Raw genomic sequence first — 21,026 nt, forward strand, 5'->3', positions numbered from 1 at the left:
GGACCACCTCAGCAATAAAAATAGCCTTCATACCGCTTACTTAGCTATATTTATTTATCTATAAGGTTAAATTTTAGTATTTATAGCAGTAGTTTGATTAAAAAATACCTTAGAGCTATTAGCGTTTATTTTAGTTTTTTGAATAGTAGAAAAGTTATAGTCTATCCATGTGTTTTACGTAGGTAAAAGTACCCAAAAGCCAGACAAGAATAGGGAAATAAAGAATTGCAAGAAAGCAGTAAACAATGTGGCCATTATTTTAACATCTGAACATTATAGTTAATGTCATAACATACAAATAACCACAATGTATTGAAAATGAGCCATCACCCAAGGCTAAATATTTTCACCAGTGATACTTGTAAAATTAACAAAAAGGCTTTTTGAATGTGTTATTCCCTTGCCAAATCATTTTGTAATAGTAAAGGTTTGTTTGAATAAATTATATGCTTTTAATTGTACTTATAAATGACTTTAAAATGACATTTGTGCTGTCGTGGGAGTGAAGTCAAAAGTTTAAAGTGCCAGTTTACTAAATGTAAAATGCTAATTGTCCTCATTTATGTCTGTGTTTCATAATATAGTTTTTTTTCTTTATGAATGTAAGTCAATGTTTATCTAAAGTTACAGCTCTGTAAAGTTTCTTGTCCCTTTCCTACATTCAGAGATCTCCTGTAGAAGTGGATGCCTTGCCGCCCGGCTGTATTCTTCACGTTCCCATGGAGCTCGAGTTCGCAGCTTCCTGTTTTCCTCGCAGGCCTTCGTCTCCAAAAAGCCACGGCCTCGTCGGCGTAGACTGACGTGGACTCACCGTGCGTTCACAGTTGCTTCACATTGAGAACAATTTGTAATTCCACTTTGAAGAATGTTTTATTATTTAATCATGGCGCCATTTTTCTTCACTTTGAAAATTATTGTCTGTGGTCAGTGATAATGGTCATAATGAAATTTGTGCTCATCTGTTTCTCAGTTAGATTTTTTTTTATTACTTTTAGTGAAGACAGACACATCATGCAAGTAAAATACCTTATAATGTTATTAATTCAATTTTAAGTTTCTCTTTTGTACCATTTAGTTTTGGTACTACAGTAGTTTTTTTGTCTTTATTGGCTGTTCTCGATGTACAGAAAGCACCACATTGTCCTGTTTGTGTGAATTAATGTGTAACTGTGATTTATCTGCAGTTTTTTTTCTGCTGAGGACACTTAACTCATGTGATCTTTGTTTGTAACTATCAAACACATTTTTTTTCAGATGTCAGCATGTGGATATTGATTAAAAGTGACTATTTTTATCTGCTGCAGTTCTAGCTGCTTCATTTTAAAGAACTATTTATTGTCTCATTATGTTGTTTTCAGTATTAAACAAGTGAAATAGAGCTAGGTAGCAATAGTGTTCAGAGGAACTGAGAATCTGGTTTTATAATCTATTCATGAAAATGTAAAAAAAATAAATAAATCAGTAAGTCTCAGAGAAACTTTGGCCAAGATCAAGTACCAATCAGAACATGTAGAATATCAGCAATATGGATGAAAGTCATAGAAAAATGAAAATAAAATGGTATTTTGGAGTTGAACTTAATATTTTTGCCAAATAATGCTTATTTTTATTTACTTATTTTCTTCTGTATGGTTCAAATTGATTTGTTCTTTTTAAAGATAATACTCTGAAGACTTGGAATTTTTTCTCCCTCAAAAAGGGTGCAAGGCATAAAACCTTTGAGAACCACCGGTTTAGACTGTTTTTAAAGCAAACAGCTGGATTTATCTCCATTGTTTTTAACTTATGACAGCAAAGTCACCAAACACACTTCCTCCAAGCATTTATTCAGTCATAGATCCAAAGAATAGCTCTTGGGCTGGAGCAGGCTTGCAGCAGTTTTCTAACAACCATGCTCTGACTGTAACGCCTGCATGTCCTGTGGAGTTTACCTTCTAAGGTATCTGCACAGGATTTAAACAAATGATGGATAAGATTGTCTGATCAGGAGACACAATAAAGGAGTGGAAGAGATGGAAAACCTCAGAATCAGAACACCTTACTGACATTAGATTGAAAGGAAATTTTCTGTACATTAAATATGCCACAAAAAGAATTTTGACGATTACATTATATTTACCAAAATGTTGACAAAATGGATCAATTAACACCATATGTTGTTGCAAGAGGCAGAATAAGGGACACTTTGATAAAACAGCAACAACTACTGAATTCTCCACAAGGAGAAACTCAGCTTCAGAATAATACAAGCTGTCAAACATGAGGAAAAAATGAAGAATTTGGCTAATTTGGGGCACAAGATTGAAAATCACAGCTCACAGGAGAAAGATGAAATCTTTGGTTAAAGAGAAAATCAGAAAGAACAAATTTTCAAATTGATATTCAATAATAAAAATTGATGTGGCACAAATATTTTTTATCACCTTAAACACAATGCTCATTTAAATTATACAGACCTGCATGAACATTTAGACGACTGAAAATAATTTCTTCTTTTGTCTTATTTTTGCTCCAGACCATCTCAAAACCACTCATGGAAACAAAACAGAGAGCATGCTACAGTAAACAAATTTATTCTGGCGTGGACACCTCACGTCATGTAACACAAATATGGAGACCCAGCGACGCAATAAATTATCTTCATTATTATTAGGCGTAACCAGTGACATACTGTACAATGATGAAAGTTAAAGAATTACAAATAAAAAAAAGCAAAAGAGATTTACAAATAAAATGCTAAGTGAAACAAAGTTCTTTGACAATAATGCTCAAAAAACAAATGTTTGAATCCCAGCAGACAGAAATTAATATTGTGTTATTTCCCTTTGATTTTAGAGTCTCACGACATAATTTAAGTACTGTTCAAAACAAATAAAAAAGAAAATCGAACACTGTACACACACCAAACAAAACAAATAAGAGGAATCCTTTTCTTCATTTAGCTGATCTCATTCTTTTTTTTAGGAAATCATTGCAAATTATGCTTCGTCACAGTTCTCTCCCATATGACCATATGAATGTAAACACCTGTTGAATTACTCATTCTTTTATTTTTTACAACATTAATACTTCATATATATTTATATATTTGTACATAGTCTTATTCACATCTGCACGTTAGCTAGCATGGTGATGAAATAAGGCAAGACTCACATAACCGTGACATCACAATTTTTTTCCACCCGTTTATAACACTGATTATGAAGTTATTAGTTCTTCCGTTCCTCTCTTTGATAGAAGGATTTGTTGTTGGGTTTTTTTCTTCAGAGAATGTCAAGATCAATCCTTCTCCATCTCCAGAATCACTCTTTGTTTTGTTCCAGGTTTCAAGAAAAAATAAAAAGGGTGTTTGTCTTTTTTTTTGTTCCCCAAGAAAAGGGGCTAGGATTACAGTTATTTTGCAGATTTCATTAAATGATTTTATCTAACACTGGTCTCTTCGAGGTACATAGATAAAGATGATTCTGGGGATGTATAGAGAGATGGGGGAACAACAAGGTGACCATGATAAGTTAATGACTTCCAATGCAAAAGGAAAATGTGTCCTTTTTTAATAAGCTTATAGCATTTTGTTCAATAATGACTATTCCTTTTGGAGACCATTTCTTAGCCACCAGTCCTCCCTTCTCATTCAGGTCAAGTTACTGATGTAGACGACACGTGGGAGTTCCAAAAACTTGTGGCAGGTAAGAGTCTCTTGCCTGGTTGGCTGCGTGTCCGTTTGACTTTACAGTACCGACAACAGCTGGAACACAGTTTCAGCGAGAGAACACAGAGGAGGGTTGTTGAGCTGTAGTTACAAAGCTGTTTGAAAGATGGGCAGTGTTTCTGAGCCTTGTGTCCCAACAAACAACCCTTTTTGTTGAAATCAGTGCTAAAACACATACAGGGTTTGGCAATTCTCTCAGTTGGATCTGGCAGTCTGATAATCCTGGTTAAGCAGATATTGCCATGAAAATGTGGAGTTTGTTTCAAGTGTCTTTTTGTCCTCTCAACATTGTCAGCATTGTTGTTGTAGTCTTATTTTATATATTACAATAAAAGGATCTATGTGATGTCTATGCACATTGTAAGTCTTGAAGTTCAAAATGAGCTCAGTATAAATAGGAGTTTCTCATCTCCACCCTCCTCATCATCGCACAATTGAGTTTGAGCTGGAGGTTTGGTTTGGTTTAAACGGATTGTTGGGCTTTTGTGCCGCATGGGAACTGTTCTTGCAGCTGCATCACAGGGTTGGGACAGTCCCCTGTTAAGCTCGTTTTGCATGCAGCATTTCAATAAGCAGGTTGTTGCAGGGCACGTCGCCGTTCAGGTGTTTGTAGTACAGGTACTCTTCGGCCTGCAGGCTGATGGCTCGGATCTCGGGCAACCGAAGGAGCAGCTGGCCAAACTTGTCCGTTTGCTGGGGATAGTTACACATGACGTAGTCTAGCAGCGCTGCGTTGACCTGCTCTTGAACGCTCTCCACCAGGTGGAAGTTCTCCAAGTTCTTCACATCTGCAGGAAGAAGGAAAAGAACGCTCAGCAGGGACATTTTAATCAATGGAAAACAAAAATGGAAGACATGGAAGATCAAAGTTTAGACACAAAGAACAAACTTTTGGTTTTGTGTCTCATAGTCTCAACAATTTTATAATTAAACAGTGACAGAAAAAAGTAGGTCTAAATGCCTTCAAGATTGTATGGGTTCTTATTAGACACAAAGGTTTGAGTAATTGGTGTCCTCATTTATCAGGGGATGGTATTAGAAGTTGATTTCTTTGTTTGTGGCTCATTTTTACTTGGCTTAAGATGCATGATGAAATGCCCCCCCATCTTCACTTTTTTCCACTGAACTGTCTCCTGGGACGACCATATAGAGGGAATCAGGTAAAAGCAAGAAGGTTCTCTTGAGAGATCAATTTCCCCAGGAGTCAATGAATTATGTAGGGCAGCTATAGTCATGTTAGAGCTACAATTACTGCTTTACCTAACAACTTCACTGTTCTTCTCTCTTTTTTTATTTCAGCAAAACAGAATGTGCTCAGTTCAATATTAAAGATTTTTATTTATTTATTTATTTTTGGTGGAAGGGGTAAACAGTCTTTAAATTTAGAATAAATTCCACTCTGTTAAAAAGTCTTTTTTTAACTATTAATTCTTTGTGCAAAATACATTGCCCATCTTTCCAAAATTCCACCTTTCTGAACAGCTATAAGCACTTTTCCTTGACAATAATAAGCTCACTGGGGCTTTGAGGAGATTATTGTAAGACAAGACAAAAATTTGCTAAATGGATAATGGCAAACTAGAGCGCTCTGTGCACTCGTCATGATTATAAAGCAAGGGAGTGCAGAATATTTAATCAGTTCAAAGCTCTCTTTCTCTCTCTCTTTCTGTGTGTGTGTGTGATCTTTTATTAATCTGTTTGACCCCAGGTCGAGTGTGCTCACAGCGGGCGACTCCGGGGTGACACAGCTCCCGTGTATACCTGGCACCTCTGCACAAAAACACACTGTCTAAAATGTTTAATCCGTTGGACTACATTTCTCTGTAGACACTAATTTGTAGAAATACTTTTTTTTTTTTCTGTTCCACACAGTGCCTCCTTCTGACACACACACTCACACACCCACCACATCCACCCACCGAGAGCATTAAAAAAAAGGAGGGGGAGATAAATCAGCAGCTAATGAGGTCTAGAGAATGAGAAGTAGGTCCTTCAAGGCACTTCCATCTACAATTCAGTCTACCATGCTATTACAATCTAAATGTGTGTGTGTGTGAGCTGGTGTGTACTGTGTGTGTGCGAGCTCTGACCTCTGAGTGACATGGCGGGGGGCTAAATAAGGCCAAGAGGAGGGCAGGAGAAGGGGGAGGGGTGTGGCCCGTGACAAAGGAGCCTCCAAACAAACATGACATGTGCTTTTTCCTGCTGCCACTCAGCTGTCTGACCTCCTGTCAGGCTCCTGAGCCAGCTCTCACACCAGCAACACCTCAGAGCAGTGGTAACATAGCCTTACATAAGCAGAGCCTGCACAGTGCGCTTTCAGCAGTTACACACAGACATCCTACGCAGGTCAACAAGGCGGGTTGGAGGAGGGGGGCCTTGTTTTTATCTGTGCATGTTAGACATGGAAAAAAAAAAGTTTCTGAGTTGCAACATCATGAAGTTGAGTGTAAATATTGAAAAAAGCCATTGTAAATTTGCTTGATTTAAATATGTTTTCTGTCATAGGTTGCTAAAATCAAGCTTCAAAGGATTGAAATGAAAGGTTGGCACTGAATGCTCACATGTGTTTGCCTTTGAAGGATCTGCGGAAAGGAGCAGAACTAAGTCAGAAATGATAAATACAATCCTTCTCTACAATGTGGACTAAATTTTTGTTGATTCTTACTTGTAGTGGCTTGTAATTTGTCTCATATTTACAGCTAGTTTTCAGACCAACTATGAGCTGAATACGATGTATCCATGTTGAGTACAGTATGTTGCTTATTTACAAGTGAAAACAACAAGGTTAATTTCAAAGTCAAAACTAAAACTAAAAGTCATAATATTCTCTACCCTTTATTTTTTAGGAGTAAGATGTTTTTTTAAATGTACTTTTAAAGCTTGAAAATAACTTAATTTTTCAAACAATATGCCCAGACATTTTACATTGCAGGAATTATTAGTAACAAACACTGTGTTCTGTGTAATAAGAAAATTAAGAAAATCTGATTTAATAACACGCAGAACCACAAGCAAAAAATAAGTTGTGGCTATGGTTAAAGATTTGTTTGTTTGCTTTAGATGCACGTGGAGAAGAATTTCTGGCATTTATATGAGAACACTGAAGAGACACTATTAAGAGAAAAATATTACCCTATGTCATTAGGTAAAAGCACAGCAAAAAACAACATTTTATTTTCAAATTTTTAGCAGAACCTTGTTTTAAAAAAGAACAATCTGGGATTACAAAAAATACAAAAAAAACCAAACTGTAATAACAGTAGTTTGATGTTATCTCCCAGTCACAAAAAGATGTGGGAAAAATGATGCTCAAACTAAAAAACATAAAATTTGTCTGAATTTAGCAAAATAAAAAAAAAATCTTAAAACTGGCCAGTTTTATTACCTAGTTATTTAAAAGCATGGTGCAAATGTAAAGCTAAAATAAAAAAAAGAAATAAACAACAACAGAAGGAAAAAAACAACAACTGATCAATGATTCCCAGACAGCGTCAGGATGGAGTATTAAATGTGCTAAGCACTCTCTTCTCTGCCTTCAATGCCTCCTTCCCTCCTCCTCTTCCTCTCCATCTCATCCTTCAGCCACTGTGGGACTAATTATCAACTTTTTTTTTTTTTCTCGCATAAAAAAGCCACAGTTTGTTGGAGTGCCGTGTCCGAATACTCAAATGGAAACCCTGAGGTCCCACAGAATACATTGTTTCATTTGACGGACGATCATGCTGAAGCCACCACACACACACACGCAAACACTGACACACGCTCTCTTTTACAGAACCCCCGACATCTCCGCTGTGCTTTTTAATTAGACTGGATCTGCTCTGCTCTGTGCGTGCACGTCTCTGCATGTGCTTTCACACACTTTGACGACCCTCAAAATCAACCTGCTCCAGGGACTTATGCACACACACACACACACACACACACACACACACACACACAGACAACATACAGACACCCCACATATTCACTCAGGCAAATGCTTGCACTATTATTTCACTCTGATCTCAGAGATGCCTCACCGAGTGGACAATGTGGTGTGAAATCAGTCATAAACTGATGTCAAAGTTCACTGGGTTTTGAAAAGCCACCACAGCTGAAATAAGTCAAAGAGGTAAAAACATGGCATTACACGGAGAGATAACATGGGAATAATACCCATGGATGAGCTGATACTTTTATTATCTCAGTTAATAATTAATAAAATTAAAAAAAACACCATTTTTCACAAATAATTTAAAATACAAGTTTTGTTGTTCTTTTTTTTTCCTGCTTACAAGATTCGTAAGAACTTGTTGATAAATGAAAACAAAACAAAACAAAACCTTTTACCTAAAAAAAACCCTGTCATCTTCAGATTCTTTCTGCCATGCTCTTTCCTTATGACTCTATAACCTGTCCTCTCTACAGAAGACGCTCTTATATGGTCAACAACCAATATATGCCAAAATAACCCCACAGTTTCTCAGATTACACTTTTATTGCCCCAATCAATAACCCTCTCAGTCACATGCGACCACTTCACACCCCGACTTTCACATTTCACAGCATGCGCTTTCTTCTGGCTCCAGAAATAACACATGAAGCTCCTGAGTCATAAACCCTTATTGAGTGAGATGCTGTCAGTAAACTTGCCCAATTAAATGTGAGTGGAAGACAAATTGGTTACTTCCTGCATGGGCGGGAACAGCCTGGCTTTTCCAATAGGAGCGCTCCAGTGGCATTTATGTGAAACTGTCGCTTCTGAGACACCTTTTACTACAGCAGCGGTGCTTCAAGGAATGAGGAGTTGAACTTGAGTCCCAGCTAAGTCCTTTTTATTGCACCCTACTGGGTTGTTATCAAGTCAGTGCTGCCCGCAGCTACTTTATTCATTATTAATCTCGGCTTGACTCCAGTTGGAGGTGCAGATGTTGACAAAAGAGACCTAATGACTCGGAAAGAATCAAGACTTTACTGAAGATCCACAATAGGTAAAGTGTATTGCTACATATAAAAGGTAGGGAAAAAAAAAAGAAAAGGAAAAGGGCAGCAGGTGCAACAAGAGCAAATAAGAGCCACGGGGCATAGGTCAATGGCCGCATGGTTAACAATACGACTCAACCACGCGTTTATCAGAGTTATGTTTCACTGCCTCGAATACATAAGCCAGGTTTTGTATTGGAGAAAAGCTGTTTTTTTGCCCTCAGTGCCCTCACACAATCATAAAGACATGTGGCACTCAAACACATATATTCTGCATGATTCTTTTTTCTTTCTTCTAGATTTTTGTTCTTACGGACAATTCTGCTTACCTATTAGAGTATTGCAGTCCTCATCTACCTGTGCTCACCAGAAAACAAGTTTTCCTGCTCCCTAGAGACTGCAGCTTCCCTGCTTTTCCTTAAATCCCATTTGGGAAAATCCCAAAATAATATTGAAAAAGAATATCCAATTAGCAAGTCTTTTATGAGCCATTCTGAATTTTCTGTCACATTATGTTGGTCCACATCATCAGGAAGATAAAAAAAACATGAGGCCAGGGTTATTACTAACATGATGAGGCCACTGAAAAGTAAAATGTACAACCCCTTACCATGTATATTTTGTAAAGAATAACCATTTATTTTTAATATGTAACTTTAACTGTATATGAGAAATGGGGCGACACACATGCTTAGTCACTGAATTTTGAAATCCTGTCAGGTTTTCAGATTTGGATCTTTACATGAATTTTTAGAAATGTTTTCTCCTATTGAGTACAGTGGTAGATGTTACAGGTTACAGATGCTGTTCAAATATAAAATCAGACCTTTGGCAGAATCATACTGCTGCCTTTAGGCTATTGATTGGTTAACATTAGGTCAAGGTTAAAAATAAAATACCTCTTTTTATGGTCTTAAAACATTATTCTTGATAACTCTTAGAAAGTATTCTTGACTCTACTAAACTTTTTAAACCCTTAAATAAGGCCTTGTCAAGCTCCGATCAGTGCCCTTTGTCTAACTGTTGTTGCACCAGCACACACTTTTACATACTGTAGCTTTTTTGCCCTCAAGCTAACAGTGCCCAATGTCCAGAGGCCAAACATTCTCACTGCTAGCAGTGCATAAAAACAAAGGTGTCCCATTTCCTGGAACCAGGCCATTTATGGGGAATGGCTGTTGTCAGAATAAAGCATTAGGGCTCAATTTGCCCATCAACCCTCTCTTTAGCCTCTCAGGGAGCCAAATGTCATGCAGCTATGAAACCGAATTATGCAGGTTTGGTCCAGTTGGGGATATATTAAGTCAGATTTAAACCTTCCCCGACAACGTAGCTATTGTTGTTAAGCTAAACAGGTAGCGGCTGGTTGAGCTCTGTCGCCCAAGGATGGGTTGGCAGGCTCAGCGGGCTGGTGGTGGGGGGGTTGAGAGACACTGAGAAAGGAGAGAAATGTGCCTTAGGTCTGATAAAATAAACAAAAGAAAAGATGCTTGGAGCAGAAATGATCCAAGCCCTTCTCATTGCCTATGCTGACTGGGAGGATGTGAAGGAGAGGGCAAATTTACACCCTGAATTAGTTGGTCCTGTTTGTGCTTGTTTTAGAGAGCTTAAACAAATGGACAGAAAACCCCCCACATACATCAGTTACAATAAATCAGAGCGTTAAACTTGCTGGTGGAATAAATAAGGATAATTATCCTTTCATTTTGGACATGCTAGTGACATGCTAGGGTTAAATAAGAGAGATAAAAAAAACTCATTGTCTCAGCATTATGAAAATCCATTTGCCAGAGGGTTACTGAGAGACTTGAATCACCAATGAAGCCAGTGCTTAGCCCTCTGTGGTCCCTCCAGTTCTCCCCACGTCTGCTCCTTGTTGCCCCCCTGCTTTAGCCCCCCTGGAGGTGGAAACAAAATCCTTTCAATAAGCTGGCCTCGGTCTGAATGATGCACCCACAGGTTTCTGCTCTCCTGCCTCACTAATGCTGTCTGGATTGAACCCTCTCCAGCCAAACAGCTCCCAGTCATAAATACAACTGATTATACTAACACTTGACTGACAGATTCATATCTAATGGACAGCAATCAAGATAAAATATTGCTGTCTTTAGTAAAACCTATAGAAATGATCAATAGAGCCAAGAAATAAATAAAAAAAGAATGAATTACATAGAAGTACATATAACTGGGAGGTGACTCTTTGGGCTCTCCTTGACTTGAACGTGTAATTCATTTGTACCTGTCAGTAGCAGTTCAAACAGGCAGGTTATAATACGCGCGAGGTGTTGCTGTCTCTGTCAGTCTGTGTGAATTCGTGCACGTGAACCTCATTTACATTCAGCGCACTTTTGCACCCGTTGGCTAATTGCACACAGGGTTTGTTTGACTGCGAGGTGAGGGTGGTGGAGAGTAGCGGCATGTCAACCTTTCTTGTTTATGATAAAGTGACAGAAAATCATTGGGGGGTCAAGTACCCCCCTCCAACCCTCTACAGCCCCAAAAACTCCGGCAACAGCACAGAGGGTGCCCGGCGCGGGCAGCCTCTCCTTTAATGAGACCATTAAAGGGCCTGTGTCCCAGTCAATAGATTTCTCTCATTCTTTCTCTGACAAATTTGAATTAATAATTCAGGGCCAAGCGCCCGGGGATGTATATTTTCAGCATGAAGGACAGTTAATCCATAGCGTCAGTTTCTCCCCCTCTGACTTTCAATCCTTCACTCACTTTACATCTACCCACCTTTTTCTCTACTTTTTTTTATCCTGTTCTCAATTGATAGTAGGAGCCAGCAGGTAGAGTGCTGACTAAAGAAATACTACACCACATACCCCCCCCCCCACCCCCAACACACACACATGATCAAATGAGTCCATTCATGAGGAGTGTTAATATTATTTTGTGCTTTGATCTTAAAAAGGCTGTTTTTTTAACTGAAAAACCTGAACTGAGTGTGATTAAAAATGGCAAAATTAAACAACTTTCTCTTCAGGAGTGAACTGCTTTTGTAATTGTGAGAGTTTTAGGACAAACATTAGCTGTGCAGAAAACAATTAAGCTATTGTCCCTTGAGGCCAGGTTAGTGATGGTTTGTGCGTGTTTGTTTGCTCCTGTGGGGAACTGTTATTATTAAAATGTATGCTCTTTTCCTTTAGTTTTTATTTATAAAATTTGCTTTAAGCATCAAAAGTGAAAGCTTATGCTGACTTGTGCTTGTACTCTCCATGGCAGAGTACACCAGCATAAAGGAAAGGAATAAAGAAAAACAATTAGAGACATCCTACTTCTCCTAATGTTTCCTGTAAACCATCGTACATGTAAATATAACTGCAATAACAACATAAATGCTTTGATTTGATTTACATGAGGGAAGGTTTTGTCAGGTGACTTTGTCAAGTAGCTGTAATTAAAAACACATTTATATCTGGACACTTTTCAGGTACAATTTCAAACTTATTTTGCGTTGTGACCAAATAATTTTATTGTAAAATAGCCATTTAAATGTGACGCAAGCAGATGTAATCAGTCTCGCAGGGAAGAATTAGCAAAAACAACATGGTGCTGGGATTAATATGCTAATTGGTGCATGGTGTCATCAACCAACATTTCGCAACTATTTTTAGAAAATTATTTTTTTGAAACTGTGAACTAGTTCCTGTGGTGAGTCTGAGCTGAAAAGGGAATTTGCACAACAATGACTGTGCCACATATAGGGTCACTCAAATGTGCAATGATAATCAAAGCAAAAGGAATAATTTTGAATATAAACGACAAGCATATTAGAAAATTATCACCACATTAACTTTCTACTGTGTGTCTGTGGTTAAGGTGGTTCTATGAATGTTTTTCATACAGTGTGCTTACGGCTTTTCAGAAGTTTTATTGCAGGAATTTCAAAAGATAAAACAAGACTGTTCCTGTGGATACACTTTTATTGTTCAATGCATTTTAGTGCAACAATTAAATTTGCCATCAAGTTTTTTTTTTTTATCTACAGAAGAAAACATTTTGGTAAGTATCCAAAAATGGGCAGATTTATAGCCAGTCGCAGAGGTAGCCATTTCAGACACTGAAGACTCTATTATAAAGTTTGCTGACTTTGTTGCTGATGCGCTGTACAAAAAACCTCTCAGCACTGAACAAATTCATAGGCCTGGCATGTGATGCCTGCAGTAGCTCTGGGTGTCAGTGCCAGGTGGCACCAAAGCACAACATAATGCTCTAAAGCTGTGTGATAGAGCAAGAGTTGACATGACAAATGTCTGGGATTGCCCAGTGTTATTCTTTTATGTTGCACCACATAGTTACATGATGATATCTCCATTTGAACTGGGACTTTTGCGAAGTTAACTTTGAATTATTAATCAACTCTTTTCAGCCTCGTCTTGAAAAGTGACTGTTTATTTATTTTGTACGAAGTACTGAATAACTTTCCTAAATGTGCACTTTTGCACCTCAGCTTTTTTTATGTTGCTTAAAATATCACCCAGGACAAGAATGAAGAAACAAGAAAGGAGCTGTGGTCACTGAGGAGTGAGGTCAGGTCACAGGTGGGTGTGGAGAAAAAGAGTGGAAGAACAAGAGACGGCAACTGTTGGATCATCTGTGCTTTAAAACGTTTAATCGCTGTCTCTGGTTACACACACACACGCGCGCGCACAGCATGCAGACACTCAACACCTTAAAGCTCCGCTGTTTTCTGCTCTGCCAGAAGTATCTTGTAACCACATTGTCTAAAGGCACACACACCCACACATTTACACACACACGGGAGCTCAAAGAGCAAAGGTTGTTTAATCTTATAGCAGCCACCTGACCGCTGCAGTTCGAGCGCATGCCTCTGCTCTATACATAATCACACAGGGACACAATGACTGACAATCCACATGCCGCGCAATGCTGTCATGCCAGAGAGCTCCATTTGTAATATCAGAATGGTAGCTGAATGTGTGGGGATTATTTTTACTCCTGCAGCCCACTCAGCATTTTTTCGAGCAGCGAGACGCACACTTGAAAACTTGAAGTCAACTAAGTCAACATTTTTTTTTTTATCTCCGGCGTGACTAATCTCAGCCAGTATCCTCAAAAGGGATTTGTTTTTTTTTTTCCTTCACGCAGTCATTACAACTGTAAATGTGTGTCTTTTGATGATTGCAATGATTGTTCAATGAGTAACACTAATACCACATCATGAGCCATGGCAGCAATAAATGTCTCACCATAAAGATAAAATGACAGTTTCTGCAATATTAGTGAAACTTCTACCGGGAGACACTGATTGAGGGAATGGAGGGCTTTTACACATTGGCAATGATTCACAAGGCTGGAGTGCAACACTGGGAGTCCATTTGATCCCATCATTTGTATTAGCGGACACTTGTAGTTTAGCTTAGTTTATAATACCATCTTTTAGATGAATGTACAGTACTGCATACTTGACTATGACATCATATTGCATAATCTGTTATGAAAAAAAATGACAAAAGTGGACAAGTGAAAGATAAAACAATGTATCAGGCCTAAAAAAAAATGTCACCAACCATATTTTAAAATCATGTATTTAAAAAACAGCAAAATATATAAAAAAAAAAAAATCCAGCAAAAACTTGACACAGGACTTGAGAGATGCATCATTCTTCAGTTTATTATTAATGTCTGGGTTTCAGCTGAAAACTCTTTGGGAGCCATCTTATTGCTGCTAAAATTTTATTTTATGATTAAAACTGTCTTTTGCCATGTTTTCTGTTATGTGACGACAGAACACTGGTTCACCCTTTGAGTATAGATGCTGTTTAAAGCCTGAATGATTCATAGGTCAGAGCTAGGGGGCTTCACAATCAAAAATAAATTCTTCTGAAAATGGTTAGGTTCTCTACTGAAAATATGTGGAAAAAAGCAGCCAAAGTCCAAAGAAAAACTTTCAAACGCTTTTAGAAAGCTTGAAAAAAGGCTTAAGTCCGCTATAAAGATAACAAGAAAAGCTGGCTCTTGATTTCACAATATACAGAGTCATGTTGTTTGTTCTGACTGGTGAGAATTATAAGACCTCTGAACAACCAGGGTGTAGAGCATGTTTTGTGATAATAATAAAAATAAATATTCCCATTTAAATTTTTCCCCAGAACTCAAATGTATGTGCAATTTTGACTCAGAGTGTATTTTTGTTGACTAATGTGAGCAGGTTCTCCGCAGGGCCCTGGAACGCCCAGGCCTGTCCTCCCCACCCCAAACAGACATCCCTCAGTCTTTAATTGGAGAGGAGTAGCAGCCCTGCGAGCTCCAGCGCTGGGACTCGGGCTGTGGCCACTGAGAATGCATTAGCATTAGCATTGCAGCGCGCCAACCTGTACATAATGATAACCTCAAGCTCTGCCCACCGGGAGCATCCCCTGTTCACACACATACACACAAATGCACATCAGCACACACTCCTTTCCCCCCCACCCTCCCCTATATGCGCAGTCACGTAAACAAGCAAGTGCAGTGCAGCCCCAAAGGTGGGCAGCCCAGTGATCAGAGGAGGGGCGAGGTGGTGGAGAAATCAGTTGCCGCCGTTCGGCTGAAAAATGTGTGTAATGAACTTGCGTTCCATTGATTGGGACTGAGAGTACAGAACCAGGGGCTGTTTGTCCCAGAAGAGTTGCTGCTCGGTAGCCCCTCATAAATGTTTTAGAGGCCCGAGCCCCTCCAGATCCACCCTACCTGGGTTTAAATTCTCAGTTACAACACTCACATTCAGGTTTGTGATGGGCGAAAGGTTGTTGTTGGTGGTGTTGTAATATATTTTTTTTGTGGCAGCAAATGGAAGACGGTGTTTAGAGAGGTTTAAAATAAGTGTGGGTTTAGGATAAAATCTCACTTCAGTTTGCACATGGTTATTTGTTCAAATTCAAAGGCTCATGGATGTGATAATTTGTTTGGCATTCTATATGTTCCTATATCATACCTTTAAGCTCTGAGGCCCAATCCCCATATGGTGTATTTATGATTGATGTTTCCACAGAAAACACCTGAAGTACCAGAACGGGCCATCCTTGCCTCCTTTTGCCTGCTAAGTACCAGCTGGTGGGAGGTCCTCGGCGTTATGCAGCTGGTAATAAAAGTTGAACATTGATTTTCTGTAGCAGCTTGTAACTGTTAATGTTGAGACATCAATAGCCAAAGCAAAGTGCTGGTGCCTTAATAGGAGGCCGAGAATGTGGAGGTCGTGAGCAGAGGCTGACTCTAAATCACAGAATCTATCCTTGCCGATCGATAGGACAGTAACTGCAAGTGTCCCTCTGCTTTCCTAATGTTTTATAATAAACTGACAGCCTGTAATAAGACCAAGGGAGGGCAAGAATGAGAGGAAGGGAAGAAGGAGAGATGGAGGGCAGCATTTTCTCCACAGCCTGTGTTGCTTTAAATCATCTGACCTGGGAGTGCAAAAATGGAGCAAAGGAGGAGGTAAAAGGAGGGACAAGAATAAAAGAAAAAAACTACTTTTACTGCAGCATTTGTCTACTTGTACTCTCTGGTGGCTGAGTGTATTGATAAAGGAGAGCAGAGGTTTAGAGGGTTTTTCATGTGTTGCTTTAGCAGGGCAGTGAATTAAAGTGGGTTAAACTCTGCTGCCTTCATGCAGTGATCATCATATCCAGGCAGAAGTGACTGGCTTCTGTGACCACGTTACAAATTGAATTGGGTCCTAAAACTACTGGTGGATAAAAATGACTTCTGCTCTGTAGAACTACTGTCTTCTTTCCTTGTGGGTTTTATGATTTGTTTATTTTTATTTTTAATTTTTAAATATAAATTTCAACACAGATTTTTCTTTCTTCTTTCCAGCAGGTCAAGCAAAAATAGCTGCAGGTGAACTCAGCCTCAAAGTGTGTTTTGTTCAAGTTTGGGCGAACAAGGCCAAGTGATTGGAGTCAACAGATGTCAGAAGCACAGCTTTCCTTTTTAACCTATACTTTTTACTCAGGGTGTTAGGTTTCTTTCTGAAGGGAGCTTTAACTGCTTGTATTAATGGTTCCCATTATTAAGCGATGTGAAACTTGAGGCTGATTTCAGAAACATTGTGAGAATTCTCCCAGCGTGCTCCAAACTCACAGATTTGCTATGAAGTCATTGACAGAAACATTTCCTTCAGTCAGAGGAAGAAGTTGACTTAATTCTTAGATATGACACATGCTTTGACAAGGTGCCATTACCTGATCAAAAATAATAATAAAAATATTAATAGTAATAAAATGAAACAAAAACGTGTGACAATAGTTATTAAGTATGATGCAGTGTCTGCATAATGACCAGATAAATCCCTGCATAATCTCAGGCATCAAAATGTGTAAATTTCCAAGATTGTTTCATGATAATCTGGTGAATCTAGCATGCATGCGGGTTAAATATAAAACTGTGACACTAACAGAGCGAGTGTGAGGTGAGAGGCAGTGATCCTAAATGTGCCGTCCACCACCACAACTCACTGCAACTGCTGCTTAATGACAGCCTGCAGGATTGCCAGGTAATAGTGGCAGGCTGGGGACCTGAAGCTTTTATAGCTTGATAAAGTCTGAAAGCTTTTTTAGAAAGCCTCATTACTTGGAATTCCCTACAAAGTGGCAGCCTGCATCAGAAGTTGACTGCTCACCAGGTTAGATGTTTCTTAAGCTAAATTTGATGGAAAATAGAACGAGGGTTTAGGTTCATCTTCTTAGGACACACTACCACCTGCTTCTGCTCAGTTAAAAGAAAATAAAAGAAAAGTTGGGACACTCAAACTTGATTAACTTGATTTGGCTACATTGGGAAGGCAGTTTTAACAACTTTTTTTTTTTTTTTCATTTTTGTTCTTTGAGTGTTTGTTTCCTTCGTCAGAACGATGTCTGGAGTAAACAGATGGAAAGAGAAAAGACTTGTTAGAGAGTTGAAGAGAGTCCACTTGTTTTTAATCAGCACATACTTGCTGAGCACTTCTCTGAGCTTCAAAACAAAGTGATGAAAAAGCGCTGGATGCAGCCACTTGGTACATGCATGACTCTTTATAAACCCAGTACGTGCACTCGTAGTCGTATGGTCTCTGTAATTACCAGTTGTTTATTTAAAATTGTGTTGCACAATTAATCAAATCAAATCAATCACAAATCAATTTCACTGTGATTTGAAGACAAACAAAATATCTGTCCATCAGGCATTATGCCTGCACATCTGCACATACTGTAACTGTTCTAGCTGGAGCTTTTTTAAATAACAGCTTATATGATAAAACAGGCCTGTGAACGGAAGTATTTTTCAGATTTAAATTACTTCAAGACTAACACTGTTGTTAAGATATGGACACCACTAATTTTTTTAGGTGTGGTAAATATAATAATTTGGCTTAAAATACCATGTTGCATGTTAAAAAAGTGATTTTAATAGTGTCTGATTATAACTGTGGTGAAGAGTTTGACCTAAAAGTCTATTCGTCAGATCGCGTCAAGGTTCAGGCAGCAACCCTAAGTCCTCACAGATTATAATGCATTTATTTATACACTGAAAGAAACTTCAAATTAATTACAATTCAAATAAATTTGCAGAAGAAAGTGATTCCTTACAGGGAACACAGACAGGTTTTATCCCAACATATCAAACACATTGTAAATAAAAATTTAAAATTCAATATTTCATGCTCCATGAGAAATTTTTTATTTATTTTTTTAATCCTTGGTGTTTTTTATGTTGTTATTTTGTGTTTTTGTTTTATGGCATGCGTCTTTTTTTGCTCAAGGTTAACCTTAATAAGCTACCTTATTTATGTCCTATTTAGTTGTTTTCTTTTTTATTTAACATATGCTTTGCTGTTTGTTTATAACAATTTTAGTTCCTCTAAAGCAGCAAAACACAGTTAAATTTCATGCCTAGAGAGGAGCTCCTGTAACCAGGACCACAAACACATATCGACACACACACTCACAATATTTTATTTGTGTATTGATTTGGTCAAAGGTACACAAAAGACTCCATTTTGATGAGTTGTATCCCAGCAGATAGCTTGGCTCTGAAAAGGGAAAAAAATCCTTTTTATGTTCCTACATCCAGATGAAGTTGTAAATGGTTATAACGTAATTAAATGCTTGTCATATCATTCATTATTTGGCTCTAGCATTAGTCTGTGTGACTATTTTTTGCTGCTGATCAATCCTCAATCAAATTCTAAATAATTTAGTTCTTTCAGGAAATTAATATTTGCTATGCTTATTTATTCTAGGTGTGCATGTGTGTGAAGATGTGGATAAAGAACATGCTCCCAAGCAGGGATCAGGGCATTGATTGTGAGCATGCCCAGTGTTTGCTTAATTAGGGCGTACCTGCCTGGGAATTACATGTTTTATGTTTCTCTTTTAGTCTTGTTGTGTAGGGAAATGAAAATGATAAAGAAAGGAGGAGTTGAGGGAAATGTGTTTGTTTCCATCAAGGTTAATCACATTTGGTTTTGTTCATGTTTTTGTCAGCAGATTTCTGTCTGACCTTGCAATGCTAAAAAAAATGAATTTAAAAACATATATGGCGTGCCAATCATGCTAATGAGAAATCTGTCATAGTATGGATTCAGTGGTATTAGGAGTTTGTTGCAAATAAAATGACACAAAATTATACTTAAAAAGTCCCCTAAATTTAATTACATTTTAAATATAACAGATTTAAACATTTATTGTTTTATGTGCATAATTATTTTTTTAAGATAAATGCTCAGTAGAAAATATTGTTCCAAAAAAAGTTAAATGTTAAAAAATGAATTGAGAATGGCTTCATAGTATATGTTTAACTTAAAAAAAATAAGCACATGTTAAGTTTTGTCTCAAATTTCAGTGACATTTTAAGGGTGGTAAGGGGTGAAGGAGAAGTTAAGGCAGCAGAAAAAAAGATGAATGGAAGGTTAAGATAAATGAAGACTATTGGAGGTGGACGTGGTGATAGAGCTGTGAAAGATAAAGGTGTACAAAGATGGATGTAGACAAAAATGGAAGGAGAGGATGGAGCAATGAGACAACAGGCATTGTGAAAGACTGGATGGATGAAGGAAAGAAGTGGATTAATAGTTTTTTCTAAACTCCAAAGTCAGAGACTGACTAATTATTTAACAAGACAACTTACTGTGACGCTTTTCCTAATGAATGGACAACACTAATTATTTCTGTTCACACTGCACAAAACCTAGGAAAAAAATAACACACACATGGCTTTATTTATCAACAAGAAAGGGTTGCTACTGCCTTTTGTCAGATGTCTGAAGCTGTCAGAAGTTTTTATCTGTTCTAGTTTTGATTGGCATTAATGGAAACATGACACTCAGGTGGTCTCTTAAGTCTTTTCCTCCTTTCTGATGCAAGGAAAGGAGGGCCCCACACTCCCTACTTTGACTTCTGAAAATTTCTGTCATCTCAACAACAAACTTCTTTAATTTCAGCTGAAGGTGTGCATGAACATTTGTAACTTTGGGAGCCAAAATATATTAAAAATGTGCTATGAATTGTGACTATCCTAAATGAAAAATATGTGTTTTCATCACACCAACACTGATAGAATCACAAAACACAATTCCAAATTCTTCATACTAGCTCCATTTTGAGCTTCTTTTTTTCAGATGAAGGACGTTGTTTAAGGCTATATGTTCACAATTCTGCTCACTCCGCTGGGACCATTTACCACCACACACTGTTCTGGCAGGTCCTCTGGCTCTCCTCTCAGCTGACAGGGCCTGGCAGCACCTGTCTGACCCAATTACATCTGAAGGGGTCTGACCCACTAAGCTGGGTTAAATGGCTGCTGTCTGAACACTCTCTGACCTCTGTCACAACATCTGCTTCATGAAAACGATCTGCGATGCATCAGCCATCCAGTCGAGCAATTTCTGGTAAAGACCAACAAGTACTTGCTTTTTGACTCCCTCTTCAGTTTTCAAGCAGAACCTGATTTATTTCTTTTTGAATGAACACCCTCCTTTTTCACTTTTAAATCAAATACCTTTCTTATATAACTTTACACTTGGGAGCTGTATGGTACAAACACAATTTGACATTGAAGTCATGAGTTCATAAAGTGGAAGAACGTAATCTTTAATTCACTTTCTTCTGCCTGAATGCAAACTCTTGACCTATTCCTCACCTGAGGTGATGTTCTACCACCAAATGCATGCAGCTTGTCAGTCTTTGTGTTCAACCTTTAAGCCTTTTAAAGGAAATCAAAGACCCATTAAGAGTCTCCTGACACTGAACGACTTGTAGTAATCTTTTACTGAACTCTGACCCAGGCGGCTCTCAAACTTGTGTGTTCGTGGCTCAGTCTCCAAGACATACGGTATAATCATTGCCTTCACTACTATAAACAT

At 38.1% G+C, this 21,026-nt stretch overlaps 2 protein-coding genes across 5 annotated transcripts in view; one reads left to right on the forward strand and one right to left on the reverse strand.

Moving 5' to 3' along the window:
• The window catches only part of LOC108234274 (adhesion G-protein coupled receptor D2), a 68,394-nt gene extending 67,091 nt beyond the window's left edge, over positions 1–1,303 (forward strand). For 3 of the 4 annotated variants that reach the window (XM_037974223.1, XM_037974222.1, XM_017413332.3), the window contains one exon: positions 666–1,303. In XM_037974223.1, the coding sequence (XP_037830151.1) occupies positions 666–800 (135 nt within the window). In that variant the 3' untranslated portion in view covers positions 801–1,303. The remainder of the gene's footprint in view (positions 1–665) is intronic. The other variant, XR_005232817.1, reaches the window with a different exon arrangement.
• Positions 1,304–3,370: 2,067 nt separating this feature from the next.
• Positions 3,371–21,026, reverse strand: part of nr5a2 (nuclear receptor subfamily 5, group A, member 2) — a 60,732-nt gene continuing 43,076 nt past the window's right edge. The window contains 1 exon segment of the mRNA NM_001329375.1: positions 3,371–4,497. Coding sequence (NP_001316304.1) covers positions 4,250–4,497 — 248 coding nt within the window. The 3' untranslated portion in view covers positions 3,371–4,249.

This window comes from Kryptolebias marmoratus, linkage group LG24, assembly GCF_001649575.2.
Source record: "Kryptolebias marmoratus isolate JLee-2015 linkage group LG24, ASM164957v2, whole genome shotgun sequence".
Lineage (NCBI taxonomy): Eukaryota > Metazoa > Chordata > Actinopteri > Cyprinodontiformes > Rivulidae > Kryptolebias > Kryptolebias marmoratus.